This window comes from Malania oleifera, chromosome 9 (genome assembly GCF_029873635.1).
Source record: "Malania oleifera isolate guangnan ecotype guangnan chromosome 9, ASM2987363v1, whole genome shotgun sequence".
In the NCBI taxonomy this organism is placed as follows: domain Eukaryota; kingdom Viridiplantae; phylum Streptophyta; class Magnoliopsida; order Santalales; family Ximeniaceae; genus Malania; species Malania oleifera.
Window position 1 is genome coordinate 73761159 of NC_080425.1, and position 27076 is coordinate 73788234.

The 27076-nt window shown below is 38.2% G+C and overlaps 1 protein-coding gene across 1 annotated transcript in view; it reads left to right on the forward strand.

Moving 5' to 3' along the window:
* Positions 1–18706: 18706 nt before the first annotated feature.
* Positions 18707–27076, forward strand: part of LOC131164408 (probable E3 ubiquitin-protein ligase RHB1A) — a 33515-nt gene continuing 25145 nt past the window's right edge. Inside the window, exons 1-2 of the mRNA XM_058121568.1 lie at positions 18707–18955; positions 20309–20435. Coding sequence (XP_057977551.1) covers positions 20370–20435 — 66 coding nt within the window. The 5' untranslated portion in view covers positions 18707–18955; positions 20309–20369. The remainder of the gene's footprint in view (positions 18956–20308; positions 20436–27076) is intronic.

A 27076-nucleotide genomic window follows, 5' to 3' on the forward strand; every position in this document is an offset into this window, starting at 1 on the left:
TTGAAAACCGAGCCTTACCTCGATTTTACACCGAAACCCAAAAATCTCTGAAACGAGATTTCAATCCGTAGAAGTTGTACAAAATCCTTCCACGATCCTCGTGATAACCTTAGATTTTCGATTCTAGCAACGATCGGCAAAGAAATCTAGAGAGAAGGAGATTAGAGAGAGTTCTAGAGAGAGAGAGAGAGAGAGAGAGATAGAATTGAGTTTTCTTAATGAAGAAGTAAAGGAAATTTCTATTTATAGCCCTTTGACCCAGGCAATTTCGTTGACAAAATGGTGCCTTCGTCGACGAATCCTTCATTGACTTCATCGACGAATCAAGGGCCTCGTCGAAGAGTCATGATATTCCCGATCTCCAAAACTCCTCGACTTCTCCTCGTCAACGAGCCTCTGAATTTCATCGACGAAAAGAACAAAGGCTTCGTCAATGAAATCTGGCTTCGTCGACGATGTAGTGACCCGAAGAATAATAGCATTTTACTAATAATAAGAGGGAGAGAAATAGAAACAGAAACAGAAGGAGGTCGTAGACTTTGTCGACGACATTGCATTTTGGAGAATAAAATAAATTCGAGGGATTATCGATGAATACAGAGCTTCGTCGACGAGTGCATAAGGACATTCGTAGACAAATACAGGGTTTTGTCGACGAGAAAATACTAAGCAAGGTTTTTGGCTGCTCTGAATTTTGTCGACGAATACAAGGTTTCGTCGACGAATTTAATGAAGGACTCGTCGATGAGGTGACGTGTCTCGTCGAAGAATATGGCCCTATAAATAGCTAAAAACTGGATTTTTATTCACTTTTAACGCTCCTCTCTCTCTCTCCTACGTCTCTCTCTTCTTTCTCTCTTCGATTTTGGCCCCGCCGATCGCCGGATCGAAGATTTGAGGCTACCACGACGCTCTTGGTGAAATTCTCTATAAGTCTGCCAGAGTGGATCATTGGGAAAACGAAGTTGGATTTCATCTCAAATTCAGGGTAAAGCCTTTTAGCCTATTTTTGGCCTTATGGTAGTTATAAGAAATGATGTAGGCGGTGAAATATTGATATTTTGTTCTAGTGAATATTGTTTTCAGGGTGTTGTGTAGGAGGCCCTACGGGTGTTAGGCTAGTATTCCATAGGGGCTTTCCAGTAGTCAGGTAAGGAAAATATGTTATGCTAGGTATTTTTAAAATATTATACACTTTATTAAATGATGAAAATTATGTATTACAGTATCGTGTGGCTTGTGAATATGAATATAGTACGGAGATATGTTTTACGATATTTTAGTACCATGATTTTATAAACCTCAATACCATGATACTACGAATATCAGTATTATGATCATGTAGTTTCAGTACTATGATTATGCAGATGTTAGTGTTATGATTATATAGTTTTCAGTATTACGTATGAACTACAGTTACAGTTTATGCAACATCATGGTTATTTCAGTATTTCAGAATCATGGTAAATAAAATAGATATGTATATAGAAATATATTATATAATATCAAACCCTGTTGGACTATGCAGCTACAAAGCATGGTACCGTTGCTACAGATATTACGTTACTTTTTGAGTGCAACCACCTATTTAGATAATACGTGGTAAGGTCAATCACCTAGGCCCTTGAAGAAGTTAGGCTCCCCATCTAGATATGGGTTGAGGTGGGCAGATTGACCGATGGAGTATAGTGATTTATTCCTGGTTGGCCAGTCAAAGTAAATCCCACCTACGGGCTGCACAACCCTGTTATGAGGGGGTAAGTCATGACACACATATATCCACAGGGAACAGTTTTAGTTATTATTACGTATGTATAGATTTGCAGAAACAGGGAACATACTTACTTATACTAGAAGTATTTTGAATAATATTCTCCGATATTGACATGTTAAACATTAGGGACAAGGGTGGTAGATTTTATCACTTATACTTTATTTATATATATTCAGTTATACATGTTTATTTGAAAACAAATTTTCATGATATAGTAGCTCATTTGCCAGACACTAGTAATAGCATATTTCTTCTTACTGAGCGTTAACTCATCTCAGTGTTGAAACATTTTTCAAGTGATCCAGATAGGCGAGCAGACTAGGCTCGCAGATAGAGGGGCTTCTGTACTGCCCTGCCAGTGGAGAGTGAGTACATTTTGGGAGTATTTTTATATACCCTAGCTAGTTAAGGTTATTTTGGGGAACAGACGTATGTATATATATTTTGGAAAACATGTAGTACTCTGGTATTGTGTGGTATTGGTTTGGTATGGTATATTATATTTTCATATGGTTATGTCTATGTGATTTATGTTTCTTGCTGCTTAGGTTATTGATTGGGTTTACTCCCGGTATGGTATCAGAGCATGTAGAATGTTATAATATAAAAAAAAAAAAAAAAAAAAACCCAATTAATTAAGGTGGTCGTTACAGACGAAATCTGCCAAATTCTTAATTTGCCCCTCTCTTATTTACTTAAACCCAGTTATCACGAATTCGGGTTCTTACAATCTCCCCTCCTTACAAAAATTTCGTCCTCGAAATTTGCCATCTCTCACTCACAAACTCATTTATACAATCGAACACATCTATACTACTATCGAGAAAAACTAGCAACCACTACAGTGTAGCCCCATCATACATATACAAATACATACCCTCACTTATGGCGGAGGAATATCGTGGTTACATATACAACGGTCTCAAGAGTTCACAATACACACACACTCCCGACGACTAACCACCTATCCCAACCCACATTAGGATCATGTACAAGTGCTCAAAACAACTGTGGATACCTCCGGCATATTTTCGTTTCCAATTCCCAAGAAGCTTCCTCAACCTCATGGTTTCGCCACAATATCTTCACTAACGGTATCTCTTTAGTACGAAGCTTCTGAACTTTACGGTCCAGAACCTGAACATGTATCTCCTCATACGCTAAAGTATCCCCAATTTCCAACTCATCATAACTAATAACATGTGAAGGATCTACCTCAACATGGATACGTGAAACACATCATGGACCCTCAAAAGTGCTGGAGGTAATGCAATCCTGTAAGCTACCGGACCCACTCACTCAAGTACCTCGAATGGTCCGATATACCTCGGGCTCAACTTGCCCTTCCTGCCGAATCTCATCACCCCTTTCATCGGAGCAATACGCAGAAATACCTTACCTCCCACTTCGAACTCTAAATCACGCCGGCGAACATCTGCATAACTCTTCTACCGACTCTGAACTGATCTAATCCTCTCTCGGATCAAACCCGTCTTCTCAGACGCCTGCTGCACAAGTTCAGGTCCTAACACCTGACGTTCACCAACCTCATCCCAATACAAAGGAGATTGACACCGTCGACCATACAAAGCCTCGAACGGTGCCATCCCGATACTAGATTTGAAACTGTTATTATAAGCAAACTCTACAAGTGACATAAACTGTATCCGGCTACCACCAAAGTCTAACACACACGCTTACAACATATCTTCCAATATCTGTATCGTCCTCTCCGACTGTCCATTAGTCTGGGGGTGGAACGCTGTACTAAAAGTAAGCTTCGTCCCCAATGCCTCTTGCAAGCTCATCCAGAATCGAGAAGTAAACCTCGGATCCCGATCCGATACTATGGACACAGGTACTCCGTGCATTCTCACAATCTCATGCACATACAAATCTGCTAGCCTACTCAAAGGATAGCCAACCTTCATCGGTATGAAATGAGCAGATTTCGTCAATCTATCCATAATCACCCAAATAGCATTCTGCCCGTGAAGTATTGGCGGCAATCCGGTCACAAAATCCATGGAAATATGCTTCCATTTCCACACCGAAAAAGGCCAAGGCTACAACTGCCCTACCGGCCTCTGATGTTCAGCTTTCACCTGCTGACACGTCAAATACTGCTCCACGAACTGAGCAAACTGCCTCTTCATACCAGACCACCAGAAGGTCTCGCACAAGTCCCGATACATTTTTGTACTACCAGGATGTACCGTAAACATAGAACAGTGCGCCTCTTCTAGAATCATCCTTTTGATCTCATCATTGTTCGAAACACATATCCTAGTCCCAAACCTCAGCACACCTCCTTCAGAGATGTTAAACTCCGTAGTCAGTCCCTACTGTACCTTTTCCATAACCTTTGCCAACTCTGCATCACTAGCTTGTGTGGCTTTTATACCCTCAAACAAGGTCGGTTGGACCACCAAACTAGCAAGATAAGCCTGATGATCACCACCCACCAACTCTATACCTGAGCTTTCCAAATCCCGTCTGATGTAACACTGAATTACAACCGCAAATATAGCCGTAGGCAGGACCTCCGACTCAACGCATCAGCCACCACATTAGCCTTCCCCGGGTGATAACTGATCGTGCAATCGTATTCTTTAATCAACTCTACCCACCGCCTCTACCTCATGTTCAACTCCTTCTGTGTGAAGAAGTACCTGAGACTCTTATGGTCAGTAAAGATCTCACACTTCACCCCGTACAGATAATGTCGGCAGATCTTCAGTGCATATACCACAGTAGCCAATTCCAGATCATACGTAGGGTAATTCTTCTCGTACTCTTTCAGTTGCTGAGAAGCATACGCCACTACCTTACCTTATTGCATAAGCACACATCCCAAGCCTTTCAGAGACGCGTCGCTATAAATCACAAACCCACCATCCCTCGAAGGAATGGTCAATACTGGAGCAGTAACCAGCCAGTGCTTCAACTCCTGAAAGCACTGCTCGCAATCACTGGTCCACTCAAACTGGACTCCTTTTCTGGTCAATCGTGTTAGAGGTCCATACAGTTTAAAGAAACCCTCCATGAGTACCACAAACCGATCCAGGTACTCATGGAAAACCCTATTCATCAGATCCATGAACACCGCCGGAGCATTCGTCAACCCAAAAGGCATGACTAAGAACTCGTAGTGGCCATATCTGGTTTGGAAAGTTGTCTTCGCTACATCCTCCGCTCTAACCCTCACCTGATGATATCCTGACCGCAAGTCGATCTTTGAAAAGACCCGCGTCCCCTGCAACTAGTCAAAAAGATCATCTATACGAGGTAAAGGATAGCGATTTTTCACAGTTACCTTATTAATATCACGGTAATCAATGCACATCCGCATCAACCCGTCTTTCTTCTTAAAAAACAATACTGGAGCTCCCTAGGGCGAAACACTAGGTCGAATGAATCCCCTATCCAGTAATTCCTGTAACTGCTTCTTCAACTCCTGAAGTTCTGCTGGAGCTATCTGGTATGGAGCTCTAGAGATCGATGCCTTACCGGGCAACAATTCTATCGCAAACTCCGCCTCACGATCCGGAGGTAAAATGGGTAAATCATCTGGAAACACATCCAGGAATTCGCTGACTACCTGAATGTCCTCGAGTCTTAACTCATCCCACAGCGGTTCCTTCCTACAAGCTAGGTACCCCTGATATCCGTCCAAGAGTAGCCTCCTCGCCTGTAGAGCCGACAAAATTTGTGGCGCTGAACGCACACACAATCCCACGAATTCATACTCCTGTTCCCCAGGAGGTCTGAAAACTACCACCTTCCTACGACAGTCAATCACAACATAATTGGAGAACAACCAATCCATCCCTAGAATGATATCGAACCCCGACATGTCATATACAACAAGATTTACCGGTAGTAGCTTTCCCTAAATTTCCACTGGGTAGTCCACCAACATCTTCCTACAGAAAGATACACTCCCAGATGGCATAGTAACAAATAACACCTCATTCATGACTCGGGTCTCAACCCCACACTGTCCCACAAAATTCACAGATATAAAAGAGTGAGTTGCACCCTAATCAAACAACACAAAAACTTTATTCGTAAGCAATAATAAGGTACCTATCACCCCGTTACCTGCATGCTCAACGTCCGCTTAAGTAAAAGAGTATACTCTGGCCAGAGTTGTATTCGCCTGAATGGTTCCCCGAGGTATCTGGTTGCTTCCTCAGCTCCTGCTAATTGTAGGCACATCTCGCTTCGGTGCACGACAATCATGAAACATGTGACCTGGCTAGCCACAGTTATAGCAGTTACCTCCAAATGACTGGCACTCACCCTCGTGCCATTTGTGGCATCCGGCATAACGTCCACAAGTCTGGCTCCCCTGAAAATCCTGGCGCTTGGGATTCTGGCAGTAACCCGAGCCCTTGCTCCTCTTCTTCCACGATTCCTGATGAGATCCTATCTGAGAACCAGAAGGTACTGTCCTTTTCTTTGATTCCTGATCTGCCTCATCCTTTCGGATACCAGTCTCAATCACCGTGGCTTTATCCACCAACACCAAGAACTCGCGAATCTGAAGCATACCCACCAGTCTACAGATATCCTTCCTCAAACCCTTCTCGAACCTCTAAGTCTTCTCATACTCGCTCAAGATCATACATGGTGCAAAGCGGGACAGCTCTATATACTGAGCCGCATACCCCTGCACCGTCATACTCCCCTGCATAAGAGCAGAAAACTCATCTGCCTTCACATCACGTACTGAAGCCGAGAAGTATCTGTTAAAGAACACCTCCTTGAAATGGCTCCACGTCATCTCCTCAGGACCAGCTCTCTGCTTCTCCAGCAGATTCACTGCAATCCACCATCGACCGCCTCCCCAGACAATTGGAAAGTAGCATAGAGGACTCGATGCCTATCCGTGCAGTGCAAGACTTTTAGAATCCTCTCAGTCTTATCCATCCAGTCCTCTGCTGTCGTTGGGTCAGGTCCTCCAGAGAACGTTGGAGGATGCATGCATGTGAACCTCTCAATAGTGTACCCTGCAGCAGTAGGAGAGCGCTTGCGTCTCCTCACACTCCCCCCGATCTCCCATAATACCTGCCTCGTCAAACCTCGAGGCACAGAAGGAGACTCATCACTCGCAGTTTCCTCAGAGCCACTTCCCATGTTATTATCCTTGGGCTCCATTCTGCAACATAATAGGAATCTATCAGTATCCCTACGACACATACAGTTAACATTATGATCTACACTAATCATGTTAACTACTCTCTGCCAAGTCTAGGTTTGTCCTATCACACCGACACGAAAGTCATCAATGATCTTCCCTATTTTTACTAGAATCGTCATCCTAGGAAAAACACGGAATACCGTTGACAAATCTCAGTCTAGCAATCGAACAACCCTCAACCAACTCTACCCATATTCATATCCCATACTCTGGTATGTACTCAAAACTAAGCCTAACCAAGTCTACAAGATCTAGTAACCTGGTTAGCCATGATACCAAGTTGTCACGCCCCAAACCCCAAGATGGGACCCAAAGGTGAAAATGTAATCTATCTTGTCCCTGTATCCGATCAAACATCCAAGGATACAATACAATGGATGAGGGTCCGACCTCGTGGGGCTTTCAGGCACCCTAAACACATCCAATCACAAACATATACGCAGCGGAAAAAGGTCATCTATATACACATATGCAGTACCATACCAGACTCAATACAAGAGCAGAACATGGCTCTATCAAAACGTAAAACTGGGTGCCCAACACATCCCAAAAAGGCAACCCATCAAAATACAGTCCTAGCACTTACCCAGCGCTAAACGCAGTACACTGGCCACTACGCTCCCTACACCAGGACGCTAGTTCCGGTTACTCGAAGGACCTGTAAAAATGTACGTACAGCAGGGGTGAGACACCTCTTAGTTGGAAGAACACAAGTTATATTGGTGTGTGGCAATTGAGTGTTATCATGATACACTAACATGCATGGATCAATAGTCAAAACAACCAAAACAGTTCCAGTATTTTCACAAACCAAGCAATACAATCTGGTGTCGTCACACCCTTCGGCTCGAAGCCGGACTGTCTGGTGGTATTTCACACCCTTCGGTAAAAACTGGTGATCCAGTGATATTTCACACCCTTCAGCCAACGCCGGTAGTCTGGTGATATTTCATACCCTTCGGCAAACGTCGGTGCCCCTGATAACCTGGCATAGCATCAGCGTTGAACCGGTGCAGATCTGGTGTTCACACACCCTTTGGCTTGAAAGCCAACCAATCTAATGGTATTGCACACTCTTCGGCAAAAGCCGGATTTTCAAACCTGGAACAATTCAAAACCCCATTCCTATTTCACCAAGATACAACATATGCATGCTCATATAACCAAACAAACCACACCTATTTGGTAATCTAAATCATGGTTTTCCAAGAAAATACAGTTTAAACAAGTCAAGGCACGACCATCCCAATATCACAGTATAAATAAACATATACCCACGGTTTTCAACAAAACTAGGGATGCAGCCCGTCGGCCCCTTTTCCAAAATTGTAATAATGAAAAATCCATAATTTTTCCCATTAGATCCCCCCAAATGAGTAGCCAAAACGCACACAGGACCGTGGACCACAGTTCCACTGAGTCCTATTTCAAAAATAACCAATATAAACATAGTTCCTCTTACCTTTTTCCCGAATACCAAATCTCAAACTCTAAGGTCCCTAAACAATGAACCGAGTTCCAAAACCTACAAATCACAGTATAGAATATGTTCACAAGACTGTTACCTACAAAACTATCGGATCAGAATTGAAAATCGAGCCTTACCTCGATTTTACGCCGAAACCCAAAAATCTCCGAAACGAGATTCCAATCCATAGAAGTTGTATAGAATCCTTCCACGATCCTCGTGGTAACCTCAGATTTCTGATTCCAACAACGATCGGCAAAGAAATCTAGAGAGAAGGAGATTAGAGAGAGTTTTAGAGAGAGAGAGATAGAATTGAGTTTTTTTAATGAAGAAGTAAAGGAAATTTCTATTTATAGCCCTTTGACCCGGGCAATTTCGTCGACGAAATGGTGCCTTCGTCGATGAATCCTTCACTAACTTCGTTGACGAATCAATGGCCTCGTCGACGAGTAATGATATTCCCGATCTCCGAAACTCCTCAGCTTCTCCTTGTCGACGAGTCTCTGAATTTCGTCGACGAGAAGAACAAAGGCTTCATTGACGAAATCTGGCTTTGTCAACGAAATCTTCCAAATTCCCAATTTGCCCCTCTCTTATTTACTTAAACCTAGTTATCACGAATTCGCGTTCTTACACTTAAACTCGGGTCCGGCGCGTTATACCTAATAAAATCCCTGATAATCCATAATCAACATATACGCAGCGGAAAACATAAATATAATCTCCAATTATATAATACCAAAGTTTTCTACATCCATCTACACACCATAATAAATCATGCATCGACCTGTATTCTCATATATACACATATCTCCCAAAAATATTTAGTATTCACTATACCAGTATGTTTCACAACCATTCATAATATCTAGAAGACTTAAAACATAAAACATAAATTTTATACATCCCAAAATTAACATAGAAATATACCCTTTTATTTTTCTATTTCCTAATAATGCTATAAAAATCTCGAGCTCTCAAAGCTCGATCTCGAGGAAATCTTGAAAAAGATAAATTTATATTCGGGTGAGACACATCTCAGTAAGAGAAGAAACAATATATTAAAACAATGTGTGACTAACATGAATTTATATAATAACGTAAAATTTAACATTTGAAAATGGTTAACATAATTTATGAAATCATTTTCTGATCCTATTCAAACACAAACAAAAGATTTAACCCACGAGACTACCCGAGGATAGGGGTGATTACCCACTCATACAAGTAGCACCCCTATGCTTTGATACTTAAGCAACCCAAAAGTCACTGTTAAAGCATACCAGAGCACTCACCTTATTAAGTAAGCCCTCAAGTGATAAATTGATCTCGTACTCACACAGTTTATACAAAACTTACCGGCAAAGACCCTAAGGATAGGGAAATCTACCCGCTCATATAAGTAGGTTCCCTCTACCCTAATATGTTATGCAGCTACTGCCATATCTGAAGCTACTAGTGCACTCGCCTTACTCAATAAGCCCTCAAGCGAAGAGTGCACCCCGCCCCAAACGTAACATGTTCTACATACATAAATACTTAAATATCATAATACATTATTATTTTCTGTCATTATTCAATCATACACATCCGTTCATGTTTATAACTTAAACATTGCATTTCATTTCACTTTAAGTGACTCTTTCCCATTTTACATTGTTCACATTTCATATTTCATTTCCATTCCATTCATTTTCATTTTCATTTCATTTCATACCCAACATCTTTCAGTTGTTTTACCCAACATTTTTTAGTTGTCATTGTCACGCCCCAAACCCCGAAATGGGACCTTGGGGTGAAAATGTAATCTAACTTGTCCCTGTATCATACAAATCATCATAGATACAGTACAAAGGATGAGGGTCCGACCCCGTAGGGTTCCCAGGCACCCTAAACACATCCAATCATAATCATATACGCTCCGAAAAAAGGTCATCTATATACATATGCAGTACCATACCAGAATCTATACAAGAGCAGACACAATGCTCTATCAAAAAACGTACAAACGGGTGCCCAACAGATCCCAAAATGGCAACCCACCAAAATTACAGTCCTAACACTTACCTAGCGCTAAACGCGGTACACTGGTCACTACGCTCCCTACACCAGGACGCTAGTTCCGGTTACCCGAAGGACCTGTAAAAATGTACGTACAGCAGGGGTGAGACACCTCTCAGTAAGGAAGAACATAGGTTATATCTGTGTGTGACATTTGAGTATTATCATGATACAACATACACACAGTTAAATGCATTCCAGTACTAATTTACATAATGCATACACGCACACATACGACGGCCATTTATACGCAGCCCCCTCACAATACATACACATGATCAGTAATCCTCAGTGTCGTCACACTCTTCGGGCTGAAGCTGGCTCGCGACATACGGCTTTGGCCGGTAGCCAACCCGCGAACACGGCGCCACCGACACATGGCTAGTCCCCAACTCCCATGGCATCGTACCGGCGCTAAACTGGTGGATCCACACCCTTCAGCCTAATCTGCCGGAATAGGCTCATGCCCTTGAATATAGAGCTAGACACTCTTGCCTACATGGCAGGCGATAACACGCTCTCAGATATAAAGCTGGACACTCTCAGTACCTGGGACAATTTCGAAACCACGTTCCTACTAGCATTTCAACATATCACACACACATGCATGCTTATATAACCAAACAAACCATACTCATTTGGTAATCTAAATCATGGTTTTCCAAACATATACAGTTTAAACAAAGTCAAGGCACGACCATCCCAATATCACAGTATAAATCACACATATGCTCAGTTTTCAACAAAACTTGGGATTCAGCCCATCGCCCCATTTTTCCCAAAACTGTAATAATGAAAAACCCACAGTTTTCCCCATTAGATCCCCCCAAATGAGTAGTCGAAACACACACAGGACTGTGGATCACAGTTCCGCTGAGTCCGATTTCAAAAATAACCAATATAAACATAGTTTCCCATACCTTAACCCCGTAAGCAAATCCCGAACTCCAAGGTCCCTAAATAGTGAACCGAGTTCCAAAACCTACAAATCACAGTACATAATATGTTCACAAGACAGTTACCTACAAATTTACTGGATTAGAATTGAAAATTGAGTTTTACCTCGATTTTTCGCCAAAACTAAAAAATCCTGAAACGAGATTCTGATCCATAGAAGTTGTAAAGAATCCTTCCACGATCCTCGTGGTAGCTTCCGTTTTCCGATTCCGTCAACGATCGGCGAAGAATTCTAGAGAGAAGGAGTAGGGAGATGTGTAGAGAGAGAGAGAGAGAGAGATAAAAATCTAAGTTTGCTTAACTTGGAAGAAATGAGAATTTCCTTTTATAGCCCTTTGACCCGGGCAATTTCCAATTTTGCCCCTCTCTTAATATTTAAACCCATTTTTCATATTTCGAGTTCTTACAGTCATACATTTATCCAACATCTTTCAGCTATTTTACCGAACATTTTTCAGCTGTTTACCCAACATTTTTCAACTGTTTACCCAACATTTTTCAGCTGTTTAGATGGTTGCATTAACACACACAAGCAACATAGTCCATATCATCTTTTATTCACAATGCATTACTTACTTAATACATCTCGAACATTTAACATATATTTGCACAAAATCTCATGCCATATAGTTTAGCAATAAAATTCATACATTGCCTGTAAAATAAGTCAACCAACATTTAACATTTAATTACTGAAAATACAATTTCCATTTCTTACATAATTATTTAGAAAATATTTCTCACTTTCATCAGTTCATTTTCGCATTTACATATCTAATAAACAACCCTGAACTCAAAAAAATATAATTTAAATAGTTGGCATTTTACCCATACCGAAACATATACATGTATATATAACAAATTTATTTTTCCATTAAATTCATAAAAATTCCTATTTAATATATATTTTTCCTCTTACCTGGTTTCTTGAACTACACCGATAGGGACTCTGAAAAAATACTTGTAGCGCTCGCCCGGACCCTGAATCAAAAATTATAGTTCCATGTAATTAATCCTGAATAAAATATTATTTTAATATTTCCTAGGGTCATAAATTCTAAATAAATAAATATACCCTTAAATATAGTCAAATTACCAAATTTTCTAAATCTCACTCTCACTTTGGAGTGGGGCCTAGAAAACCCCAATTGAAAAATTACCTACGCCAAAATGACGACGATCACGACTAGGACCTCATGGTAGTGCTTGATTGTCGATTTAACAGCAAATTTAACAAAAAATTGAGAAATTAGGGAAAAACTGTCTTACCCCAAGAATGGTGCCTACATCGCTCCCATGACAAATCTGTTCTAGTAGAAATGTCAACGGCGGAGTTAGAAATCTAACGGTACTTTTCGTTTTCCGATCAGTGCTCGTTAGGTTGACGAAATTGAGGAGAAAGGAGGAGGACGGAGAAGTGGTTGACAAGAGAAAAGGAGCCTGAGAAAGGCGCAGGAGATGCTGAGGATGAAGATGATGGATTGGATTTCAAATTAAAATCCAATCCATGTTATTACATTTAATATATATTATTTTAATATTATATTATATATATATTTACTTTAACTTATATTATACAATAACCTTATATATATATATATATATATATATATATCTTTATTTCAATTTTTTTATTTTACTATTCTTATTTATTTATTTAATTCAATAATAATTATTTAATAATTAGTTTTAATTTTTAATTTTTTTCATACTATTTCTTTTTACTTGTTTATTTAATACATTAATTTAATAATGTTTAACTAATTAATTGTTTCATAATTTCATGTAATTAATTTTTTTTAATTTTTTTTTCGGGTTATTACATTCTTCCCTCCTTTAAGAAATTTCGTCCTCAAAATTTTGTTAGCTAATAAATCATTTCCTCATTTTAGGGATTCATAACTCAACACATCTCCCGATAACATAACCTCTGAAATCAACTAGCCAATCTCATACCACACATTTCCATATACTCCAAATTAAATATCAAACACCTAAATTATTTTCCTTCAAAGATTTTTCTCCCTAAATCAACCAACCTAACCTTCGAGTTCAAATCCCAAGTTCGAATTTCTCTGCTCGAAAACATCACCATTGATGGATTTACCATGATTTTCTGAAGCTGCCTACTTCCTCACAAAAACACAGAAGACCATCAAGGGATTTATGCCCCCAAGCTTACGAAATACAATTCAGAATTCCTAATGATATCTTAATCTACCCATTCCTATCCTTATCGCAACTCAATCCTGTACTCTAGTATAAATCATCCCTAACCTAATACTCTAATATTTCAATATCTAGGCGATGTGAATCTAATCACACTTTCGGCTGGACATTGCTCTGATACCATAATGTGACGCCCCGAGCCCTTAAACCCAGGTCCTGCGCATTATACCTAATAAAATCCCTGATAATCCATAATTAACATATACGTAGCGAAAAACATAAATATAATCTTCAATTATATAATACCAGAGTTTTCTACATCCACCTACACACAATAATAAATCATGCATCAACCTGTATTCCCATATATACACATATCTCTCAAAAATATTTAGTATTCACTATACCAGTATGTTTCACAACCATTCATAATATCTAGAAGACTTAAAACATAAAACATAAATTTTATACATCCCAAAATTAACATAGAAATATACCCTTTTGTTTTTCTATTTCCTAATAATGCTATAAAAATCTCGAACTCTCAAAGCTCGATCTCGAGGAAATCCTGAAAAAGATAAATTCATATTCGGGTGAGACACATCTCAGTAAGGACAGAAACAATATATTAAAACAATGTGTGACTAACATGAATTTATATAATAACGTAAAATTTAACATTTGAAAATGGTTGACATAATTTATGAAATCATTTTCTGATCCTATTCAAACACATGCAAAAGATTTAACCCACGAGACTACCCGAGGATAGGGGTGATTACCCGCTCATACAAGTAGCACCCCTATGTCTGATACTTAAGCAACCCAAAAGTCACAGCTAAAGCATACCAGAACACTCACCTTACTAAGTAAGCCCTCAAGTGATAAATTGATCCCATACTCACACAGTTCATACAAAACTTACCGGCAAAGGCCCTAAGGATAAGGAAATCTATCCGCCCATACAAGTAAGTTCCCTCTGCCCTAATACGTTATGTAGCTACTGCCACATCTGAAGTTACTAGTACACTTGCCTTACTCAGCAAGCCTTCAGGCGAAGAGTACGCCCCGCCCCAAACGTAACATGTTTTACATTCATAAATACTTCTAATATCTTAATATATTATTCTTTTCTGTCATTATTCAATCATACACATCCGTTCATGTTCATAACTTAAACATTGCATTTCATTTCACTTTAAGTGACTCTTTCCCATTTTACATTATTCACATTTTATATTTCATTTCCATTCCATTCATTTCCCTTTTCATTATTTCATTTCATACTCAACATCTTTCAACTGTTTTACCCACCATCTTTCAGCTGTTTTACTCAACATTTTTCAGCTATCATACATTTATCCAACATCTTTCAACTGTTTTACCCAATATTTTTCAGCTATTTACCCAGCATTTTTCAACTGTTTAGATGATTGCATTAACACACACAAGCAACATAGTCCATATCATCTTTTATTCACAATGCATTACTTACTTAACATGCATCTCGTACATATAACATATATTTGCACAAAATCTCATGTTACACAGTTTAGCAATAAAATTCATACATTGCCTGTAAAATAAGACAACCAACATTTAACATTTAATTACAGAAAATACAATTTCTATTTCTTACATAATTATCCATAAAATATTTCCCACTTTCATCACTTCATTTTCACATATACATATCTAATAAACAACCCTAAACTCGAAAAAATATAATTTAAACAGTTGACATTTTACCCATACACATATACATGTATATATAACACAATTTATTTTTTCATTAAATTCATAAAATTCTTGTTTAATATATATTTTTCCTCTTACCTGGTTTTTTGAACTACACCGATAGGGACTCCGAAAAAATACTTGCATCGCTCGCCCGGACCCTAAATCAAAAATTATAGTTCCATGTAATTAATCTTGAATAAAATATTATTTTAATATTTCCTAGGGTCATAAATTCTAAATAAATAAATATACCCTTAAATATAGCCAAATTACCAAATTTTCTAAATCCCACTCTCGCTTTGGAGTCGGGTCTAGAAAACCCTAATTGAAAAATTACCTGCGCCAAAATGACGACTAAGACCCCATGGTAGTGCCTGATCGTTGATTTAACAGCAAATTGAACAAGAAATTGAGAAATTAGGGAAAAACTACCTTATCCTAGGAATGGTGCCTACACTGCTCCCACGATAAATCTGTTCTAGTAAAAATATCGGTGGGCGGAGTTAGAAATCTAACGGTACTTTCCATTTTCCGATCGGCGCTTGTTAGGCTAACGAAATTGAGGAGAGAGAGGAGGAGGACGGAGGAGTGGTCGACAAGAGAAAAGGAGCCTGAGAGAGGCGCAGGAGATGCTGAGGATGAAGATGATGGATTGGATTTAATCAAATCCATCTTATTACATTTAATATATATTATTTTAATATTATATATATATTTATATATCTTTATTTCAAATTTTTTTATTTTACTATTCCTTTTTATTTAATTAATTAATAATTAATTAATTAATTGATAATTAGTTTTAATTTTTAATTTTTTTTCATACTATTTCTTTTTACTTATTTATTTAATACATTAATTTAATAATGCTCAACTACTTAATTAATTAATAATTTTAATTAATTAATTTTTTATTAAATTTTTTTTTTGGGTTATTACACATAATACCAAAATATATAAGTGTTCAATAGTTTCATACCCCAAGGAACATTAATGTGCCTTCCTATATGCTCCATCATGACTAGAAAAAAAAATTGTAGGTTTTCCACACAAGCTAACAATCTCATACTTGGAAGTAGTTGTAGGGTCCATAAGCAATTAAAAAACAAGAAGAGGTTAAGGTTTATATTTTGATCTGGGGAGTTTTTTCTTTGGGAAGGACGGTGATAGCCTTGTTTTAAGAAGGACACTCTTTCAATTTTTGGTTTCCAAACCACTTTGTCTTCAATACCAAATTGGGATATAGGAATGGGTAAACAAATGTTAAGGACCATTGAAGACAATAAATCTTGCAGAAAGTTCCCTCGTCAAAATTCCTTGATCTCAATTAATGATATAGAGAGCTAGACTTCTCTCTTATACCACACTCTCGCAAGCTCTTTAAAATTAAATGTAATATATATAAGTTTTAAACACCATGCTAGTAACTCAACTTACAAAACTTGTTGACCAAGGTCATGTCTTGACATGTCCAAGGGCCCCTTGTAGCATTGACAAGAGAGGCTACTATCACAAACTAGAAGAACAATATTGCTTAATTAAAGTTAACTCGTTTTCCTGTCTTAACTACACCATGGATTATTTTAAGATGCTAATTACTATTTGCAAAGTTATGGATATATCTGATCGTTAGGGGGAGTTTGGTTCAAGGTATGTATCTTTCACTATTTCAGCAACATGATGCTTATGATATCTCATTTCCATGTTTCTTTGGACATAAAAATCTAGCATTGCAGGAATTTTAAAGTCCATTTTTGGTTAAGGGTCTAGAAACTTGTATCCAAGTCCTTATTTTTGAAATTCAAAATATTTAGTTGTATTATGCATATTTTGAATTCTAAAAATGCATTTGGATAGTTCAATTTAAGTTCAGTTTTCTAAAAACAAAAAATAGATATTATATTTGTTAGTAGCGGCGTGGGTGGTGGTGCGGATGATAATTGCAATTGGTGGTGAGTGACAGTGGATAGTGCTAGCAGGTGGTGATAATAGCTGCTCAAGTAGCTAATGGTGGTTGACGATGGCGGCGGCCAATGATTGGTGGTGGCCGGCCAATGATCAGTGTAGACAATGTCTAGTGATGAGTGGTGAAGGGAGGTTATAAGGGGGCATTACCGTGCGTAACTACGTAGTGGTTGGGGATGGTGGGTGGTTGTGAACAATGGCCAATGGTGGTAGCGGTGATGGGCAGTGGTGCATATATAATGGTGGTTGCATGGAAGTGGTGGGCGGTTGTGAAATGGGATGAGAAAGGGTTGTGAGTTTTGGATGAGTCATAGAAAACATAATTTTGTAGAATTATCCTAAAAATGGAGCGTTTTCATGATATAGTACTCCCGAAAGCAATTTTGTAAAAATGACTAAAAGTGCATTCTCCATATAACTGCACTCGGGTAGTTCTTAATGTGTGGCACTTTCCATACTTCATGGGTGCAACATCAACAAATTCACTCATGATCAATTGTTTGAGGAAGCCTAGATGTCGTCGAAGTAAAGGATCGTCAACAAGGCGTTTTATATTCTTATTCTTATTTTATTAAATGAATAGTCTCTTCCCTTTCCTTTAAAGAAGGTTCACCTAAGAGAAGACAATGTCTATTCCTTATTGTCAACTACATAAATTGTATTTGAAAACTTAACTAAAGAGGCTCTCTAAACATTCTTAAGAATGAAGGATTCTTATAGAAACATAGACATCCCATTCCATTCTTCCCTCATTGAACAAGTGAATCGATTAGAAATCAGAGTCTTTGATTGACACAATTCTAAATTTCTTAAAATTTCTTTAATAAAACCAGACATGGAAACACATTTGATTTAGATTCAGAGGTCTATTTTTCAATTTTATTCCTTATAAAAAATAAAAATGACTAAAAAAAAACTCAATACTCAAGCAACTAAAATTAAAATAGTAATTTTTTGTTCAATAATAAGTTATATTATTTTTATTTATAATTATTAATTAAATAAAAACCATTTAATTTGGTATGATGCTGCATGGAAAAGTAAACATTACACTTTTGCAAATTCCTGTCCTCACACTATATTTTGTCAATTGGAAGAAAAATAAATAAGTTGGCAAAGTAACTTTGGGAGCCACTTTCACACTTTATCTTCTTTTGGATTACTCCAATGCCATGATAGCTATAAGCTCGGCATGCCAATTAAAAAAGAAGAACTCATGGTGTGTGGGCTGAGTTGAATGGCACACACCTTTTCTTTACCTGGCGAGTACTCCACATTTCTGTACCCACGCGCGTGCGACAAGTCCAAATAAGAAAATGAAAATGGCCGAAACTATTCCCATATTTTTTTATTGTCCAAAAATTTCAAGAAGAGTCGTTCTTGCACGAAACAGAAAAAACACGCACACACGAAGCAGTATAGAGAGAGAGCGAGAGAGGGAGAGAGGGAGAGCCAACCTCGCAGGCTTTCTCTTCAAATGGGAAGCAAAATTGTATACTAGAGTAGCCCACCGCAGCAGCCGCCGCCGTAGTTATCCTCTCTCTCTCTTGCTCTCTCTATCTCCAATTCGCCTTCGAAATTAGCGAACTTGATTGAAGCTTCGATCAATCAATAGGTATACCTGCGTGCTCTCGCAGTCGATCTCTGTTCGCTGGGTTTCCGTTGATTTTTCGGCGTCTTCCCTCTCGTTTTCTGTTCTTTTACTGCTGCTGTCTAGGGTTTATGCTTTTTCTGTGTATTTTGTAGCTGGTATGGTTACGGCGGGGGATAACCTATTCATTCCGGCTTGGGCTTGGAGTTTCTTTTTGTTGCTTTTTTATTTGTTCGGTATTTTTATATTTGATTTTATTTTTTATTCTGTTAGGGTTTTTGCGATGTGGCTTTGGAGTATTATTGAGCGTACGTTAGAAGTGTAGTACTTGTTTGTGTTGGGTATTTTGGTGTTTGTTTGGGGGGGGGGGGGTTTGTTATGGATTGGTGAGGTTGCTTCCTGCGTTTAGCTGGTACTCGATGTTATTTTTGGAATTTGATTTTGTATCGTATAGCTCTTGCAATGGTTTGATTGGAAAAGGCGAGCATTGTTTTAATTGTGAAGAACTACACATGCACACACGCACGGATGACTATTAGGCCTCGTTAATTAGACAGAATCGGATTTATTTGGGATTTGGAAGCTGAGATTTGAAAATTTGGCCTTTAATGAGGATCCCTTTTCAAAGGTTTATGACATGAAATTTCAATTCAGTTCAGATTCACCTGTAGAGTACCCAAATAGCGGGAGTTTGAAATGGGGTTCCAATTCCAATCCCGTCCCATATTACTGCAAGCAAAATCAATCTTAACATAATTTTTCTTACACAGTTAGTGTTTAAGATTTGGTGTCGTTGAAGATAGCTTTCCTATGTCTGTTTTTTTAATGGTCCTGTCTTGTTTGTTTGGTGGGGAGGGGGGGGGGGGGGGTGTGGTTGTTGTGCAGGAGGCCTTATTACTTTGACCAGATGGAACTTATGTTCATTATAGGTTTATTGTTTTTGATACAAAAAGAAGAAATTTCATTAAAAGAAAGAATGTACAAAAAGGAAATAAGAGAATGTTTATAGTAGGTTTATAGTGCATCAAAAATTAGTGCCAATGGAGTTGTAATGTATCTATTCAAGAAGTTAAATAGAAGAAATGCTAGGAAACTGGTTAATTTTGCTGAAAGTATTTACCATTGTACTGCCAGAACAGAGACAATTATGCTGGCAATAATGCCATCTTCTTGCTGTTGTTTTCTGTTCTTTGTGCTTCTTTGCATAACTTGGATGTTCATAATTGTTTTTGTCATCCATACAATATCTGGCAGTTGATTATTCTCAAAATTTGTGTCAGCTTGCATGCTTATATTAATTAATAATTAAATATACTCATGTTAAGATTCTGGTATGACCCCAATAACCAATAAGATTTGCTCATTTTCTTGTGCCAGGGGGCAGTAGACGATGCCCAAGCTACTGATAGTTTCAGGTGGGTAACAAAGTTACTGAAAAATGGGTGGCTGCTGCTGTTGTTCTTCCAGAAGAGCTGATCAAAATAGGAGTCCTGCATACTATTATGTCAGTATTATTCCCCCCTCACATTAGATTATTTGATACTCTGTTTCACTCTTTCTTAGGCTTGAGCAAGCTGCTGTGTTTATTGCACACATGGTGTTTCTGCTGTGTAGTTCTTGTGAGTTGGTGAAGGCAGCTTAAGGCTTTGTTGCATAATGATTGAGTCTGTAGTCACAGTAGATGAGAAGGCCTGTATTCCATACGAAGAACATTACATGGGCCTCTGCAGGACTATATATTATTAAGCTTTCCTCTATCAAAGAGCTTCATTATTCAGAATTTACTAAACTGTAACCTTTGCAATGTGCAGGACGTGCATATCTAGTACTAACACCATTTAATAAACTTGAAATAGTTTAAATTATTATTATTGGTTGTAGCATAATTAAACCATACATTGTAGTTTTAGTAATGGGTTTCCTTCTGGTTACAACAGTATTTGATAAATACTTTATCCCATTAATCATAAGATTGAGCTAAAAAAAGCATAAATGAGTGCTATCCACGGATCAAATGAGTATTTTATACTTATATATGTATATGGAAAATGAATTCCAGGGAAAAAAAAAAAGAAGCAATTGTGCTATATACCATAAAGAGTCCAGTTCTGATTCCAAAATGCTTGGGTTTGTGTGAGGGGATCAATTAAGCTGCTAGATTGTTCCATAGTTGTAGTTATTGTTTTAGACCCAGGCTTGTAACCTGATACAGTCACTGGATCTGTAGTAGCATGACAAATATTACAAAGATGTTGATTATAATTCCTTACTAGCCAATTTGAGCCAAAAATAGTGAAAAGCACGCGTAAGATACTTCTTGTACTATTTTCTCTATTTCCTAAAGCATATTGTTGAAACAAAATGTTAGGTTTGAATGGGCTAGGGAGGTTATGTTAATACAATTTTTTCTTTCACATGATAGCTAGTGGTATGTGTAGGAAGAACATGATTAAAGAATTGGAGACTGATGAAAGTGGTGGTGTTAGTAATCTGGTTGCTATTTTGGAGGTGATCACTGAGTTTTATGGAAATCTTTATAAGGAGGAAGAAATGTGTTGCTTTATAACTGTGGGGTTGGATTGATGTTTCATTTTTGGTGACAAGTTGGCTTGGTTGGATAGACCTTTTGAAGAGGAGGAGGTTAAGGGGATATAGGGAAGCCGAAAAAGAGGAGAGAGAAATGAAAGAGATTCGAGAGATTAAGTATGCAAGAGAAGAGAGAATTAAAACTTCAAAGAGGAGAGGAATAAAAGGAGAAGAGGAAGAAGAAAGTAAAAGAACGTAAGGAGAGAGAGAGAGAGAGAGAGAGAGGGAAGCTCGATTTTAATTCAAAACTGCATTCTGCCTACAGTATGCATAACAAATTCACCTCACCTTGAAAGTTAAAGACATAATTATGGAACAATGCCTGAAGAACTAAAATGTTCAAAATAACCCTAAATTAGTTGAAACTCCTGAAACAACCAAATTTCACACTCTATTTCAATAGTACCAACATCTTGCAACTGATGGTGAATGTCTTACTGGCCTATGCGAGCTCCTTTAAGCTGACAGAAATTCTTGCAAGAAATTCACAAAATCTCAAGACATAATTTCAAAATTTCAAATTGATGCCAACAAAGTTGATTTATTAATTTCTTTCCATAACTGTTTTGAAATAGTTACCAAATGATGCAGATTCTTTGTGATGGACTCAATTTCTGGCACTTGATCTTCAATTTCCCACAATATCTGTGAATTCTTTCTGAAACCCATATTTCTTGTAAGAAAATTCAAAAAATACTACAATAGAACCCCAAATTTGATGCTAACAGCCAGTTTTCTCTGTATTTTTTGCTAGCAATTCAAATTTTCTTTGGTAGAGTCCAAATCTTGCAAAAAATTCAAGATATCACAGCTGGGAATTCTTGCAATTCAAATCAAATTTCAACTTCTGAATGTCAATTGCATGTGCTTTCCTGGTGTGAGGTGTGAATTGCCAGTGGACTGATGATTTTTGGAGTGATGGTAGATCAGGGGATGGTGAGATTGTTTGCAGTGATGGCGTGCTAGGGAAAATCTGGCAAGGCTAAGATTTTGAGAAGGTAGTGGCCCCGTATTTGGCTGGTGCGTGCGGGCGCTTGGCTGTTGGACAGTGAAGGAAGTCTGGGATTGGGCCTATCAGGGGTTTGTGGTTCCAACCGTGGCAGAGGAGGTGTCACAATATCCTTTTAGTCAAGTGGTGCTCGAGTAGAGGGTTGCTGGAAAACTTCCGTGATGAGCTGTGCTGCAACATCTGTCTCTGCATTTTTCTGGTTATGGAAAGAATGTTAGTGGGTATAAATGGTAATTGATGGGCAGAGGATCTAGTGGAGCTGAAATGATTCTTTGATGGAGACAGCTCTGGTGGTGGTGATAAGTTTTCTCTGGTACCAAATTGGCATAGGACAGTGGAAAGACAATAGGAGAGAGAGAAATAGAAAAGATTAGAGAGATGAAGTAGGCAAGAGGAGGGAATGCAGAGAGGAGGAGAAAAAAAGAAGGGGAAGAAGATAAGAGAAGAACATAGCAGCAGGGAGAGAATGTGGGAAGTTTGATTTTATTTCATAATTGCATTCCATGCAATACAAATAACAGAGTATTTATATACCTCACATTATAAGAAAAACAATTATAAAACAATCCCTCGAGAACTAAAATACATTAAAGAACCCTAAATTAATGAAAATTTTCAAACAGAAATAAAAATCTAAATTTCTTAGTCTATGGCTAAAACAAAAGTGCCTGAAGTTCTCCATTGGTGACCCTTGATCAGCAGTGTTTGCTATGGATAGGAATAAAGCCCCTGGGTTGGACGGGTTTGGTTTAGCCTTTTTTCAGTGGTGTTGGGCTGTGGTTAACGTTGATCTGATGAAGGCATTTCAGGAGTTTTATGTTAATGGAATGATTCCTTGAAGTATGAACTCAACTTTCTTTACATTTTTTCCAAAGAAGGATTGCTCATTTTGAGGGGATCGATTTTCAACCTATTATTGTGATCACGGGTGTTTGTAAGAGTGCTGCTCATGTCTTTTTTGAATATGCTTAGGGAGGTGGTAGGGGATACTATATCCACCTAACCGCTGTTGTTGGTGGGATGTATATTTTGGATGCTGTCCGGGTTTTTAGTGAGGATGCGGTGATGTTATGAAGAGAAAGAAGAAATGTTAATTATTTAAGTTGGATGAAGACCTATGATAGGGTGAACTGGAATTTTTTGGCTATGATTCTATAGACAACAGGGGTTTTGGTTCTAGAAGGAGAGGCTGGATTAACGTTTGTTTTTGAGTTTCCATTACTATCGACAAAGAAGGCTAAGACTTGGTTTTTGGCTTCTAAGCGAGTGAGAGAAAAGGGATCCTTATTTCTATTTCTTCTTATTTTGTTTGTGGATGTTTTGAGTTGGATGTCCGAGGGCTTTTGATACAGGTTTTGTTTTGGGTATTGCATTGCAGTAGGATTGACACTGGTCTTTTCATGCTTGTAGTTTGCTGATGATACTATCTTGTTCATGTTTGTGGATAGGACTAATGACGCAGGACAGGTACAAAAATAGAAACAGTCGTGTGTGTGTGAGAGAAAGAGAGACGTCTCTGAATTCAAATATGAGAATGATACATTACTCAAACAAAGTAGTCTGAATTCAAATATGAGAACAGTCTAATTCAATATGAACTCAACATTGCAACTGAAACAAAATAATCCCAAAGTACTCAAAATAACCTAAATAACCCTAAACTACAAAGACATATCTAGATTTACTAATTTAAAATAAAATCCCTAGTTTTTAAAGTTGCAAATGAAATATAAGTACCGAGAATTATCCGCGAGGGATCCTCCATCTAGGGCTGCCAATGCTCATGAGTCGCTTGAGAGCTTAGCTCAATAATAGCTCGTCTCAATAATAGCTTGTTGGGCTCGTTCATTATGTAAATGAGTTATTCTCAAGCCTAATTTTGAGGCTTGTTTAATGAACAGGTCAAATATGAACATGAACAGGCTCATTTAGTTCGGGCTCGTGAGCGGCTAAGTTACAAGCTTACTTGGGCTCGTTTATCAACTTGGATTAGACTTAATTATGGGTTTGTTTAATAAGGTTGATTTAGATTCAATAAATTGTTGTGGGCTTAATAGTGGGCATGGGCTTGTTTAGGTCAAACTTCATAACCCAAATTTAGTGATTGGTCTAGTGCTGAAGGTTTACGGGCTGGTTTGGTGGGAGCAAGAAACACAATGGTAGTTTTAGTAAGAGCCCCTTTTCACTTTTTGTCTAACAAAAGTGCAAAATTCCTTTCAAAGTTAGAGTTTCTTTTGGTGTTCGCAAGAGTTTTTGGCATCTCAGCTGTGTAAGGGCTCGCTAGCTTGTTCATTTGTATAAATGAACAAGCTTGAACAAGGGGATATTCAAGCTAGGTTTGAGCTCTGCTTGAGCTCGAGCTTGAGCGCAAGCTCGATTAAAAATTTAATAAATAAAGCTTGAGCATGGTAAAGCTTGGCTTGGCTCATTTGCAGCTTGACCTCCATCAAACTCTCCTTGTTAGAGAAAACTCAACCTCGAGTTGTTAGAGCGGCACAACACAACAAGAGCAGAGAAAATATATATATATAAGCCATTCAACTTTTAATTTCCATTTTCAACTGACATTCAAATTTCAACTATTACTGAAGTTCATTTCAAGATTCCAAATCTTAATGGATTCAAAATGTGGAGAATTATCACATTTTGAAAGATGAATCAAAGCTTGGGGTCCTGGCATTACAGACTTATGAGAATATTCAACAATTTCATTCTCCAAAAAGTCCTTAATTTGACTTGAATCCCATATTTTTTTCATTGAACTCTGCTGCCTGCTCCTTGAACTCTTCTAGGACTTTAACAAAAATTTGTTCCATTGCATTTTCTTGCCCTTCAAGAATTGCATCATGTGATCTACTATCCGTGGTCAATGGAGCTTTCATTTCCACACCATAATCCGAGATAACAATAGTTTTAGGTTCCCTTTTAGTTTCCGCTTTTATGTGATCATATGTGTGATCCATAACAATAACAATTTCTTTTTCATCTTTGATAAGCTGTTTTGAGTTTGGAAGCTCATCTTTTCAAAAATAGAAACTTTTTCGTCCAAGATCTCATTTTAATAGTCATGGAAAAGTTTTGATACCAACAAACTTATAATTCTAAACCAAAAGAAGGTTTGAGTTTTTACCTCATTATGTCCTGTGGTATATGGTATTTCATCCCACGACTTAGCTTCATGGATGCAAATATTGTCCTTCTTACTTCTTGTATCCCATTGCATTCAAATAGGGATCAGGATTAAACAGCCAATCAATGAATTCTCTCTTGGGAAAAAAATGTACCACTGAAACTGGAAATATGTGAATATCTTGAAGACAAGGCATGGAAACCCTTGCAACATTTTCCAAATTCAAATCTAGCCTAAATATCATCTGCCGCAATACAACATTAACGCTAATATAGCAAGCTATATGTGTACCTTCTTGACCATTAAATAGTACAGTAGCCACTTCAGCATTCTCACTTATGCAACTTCTGTTTTTTGGTTATATTGCTTCTTAGTTGCACAACATTTTGATCCATTTAGCCTACCGCCAATTTCAACCCAATTAATGGGCCGTGCGACACTCATTGAGGCTCACCCTCGACAAAGTCAACCAATAACACACATTCAATCCGGCTGTCATGAACACGCGAGAGGTTTCTGAAAGCTATCATAGGCATGAAATATCAGTTCCAACAATAATGAATTCGTGAAGACAAGCGACCTTCATACTCGATGACATGTGGAACTAGTTGTTATATTCAATCATCAAGACAACCACACAAGGCATCATCCGAGTTATTCAACATCCAGTATAAAAATCCTTGGCGAGGGCAAGTGAAGACATCTCTCCTCCCCATTTAACCGAGGTCACACTATCAACCCCTAACATTCTCCCCCACTCACTCTATTGACAACCTTGTCGATGTATTTGTAAGAAGACTTCCCACTCTTGTTGTTGATGACTTTCGTCATTGACTACATGTCTACCAGGTTATACCCTACATATTTTATCTTGACTCTGTGCGACTCATCATAAAAGAAATACAACCCCCGACTCGCAAAGAACTAAAAAGGGATTCAACTCAACCCACTGTGCGAAGTAACTACTACAACTGACTGGTAAAGAACTGAAAAAGGATAGGACTCATTGATTGTGTAAGATAACTACGACAACAAATAGTTAAGAATCTGAAAAAGGATACGACTCATCAACTATGTGAGGTTTTTACGACTGCCAACTAGTAAAGAAATGAAAAGGTTATACGACTCATCCGGTCCAGTTGGTTGTCTTTTGGGTATTGAAATCTACCGAATCTCGCATCAAATCATCGTTCAAGTCATCAAAGGCTTGCAATTATCTATCTTAACTTGGTTAGAGCGTGCAGTGTTCACCCTGCCTACCCCTTTTCGCGCATATGGCGTGTCACCCTGCCTACTTTCCTAGGTACTTGGCGGGAATCATTATCCTATCTTTGCCATAACAACCGAAGCATACATCATTTACTCTGCCAACCCTTTTGCGCTTGGTGCGACACCCTACCTGCTTTCTCAGGCGCTTGGT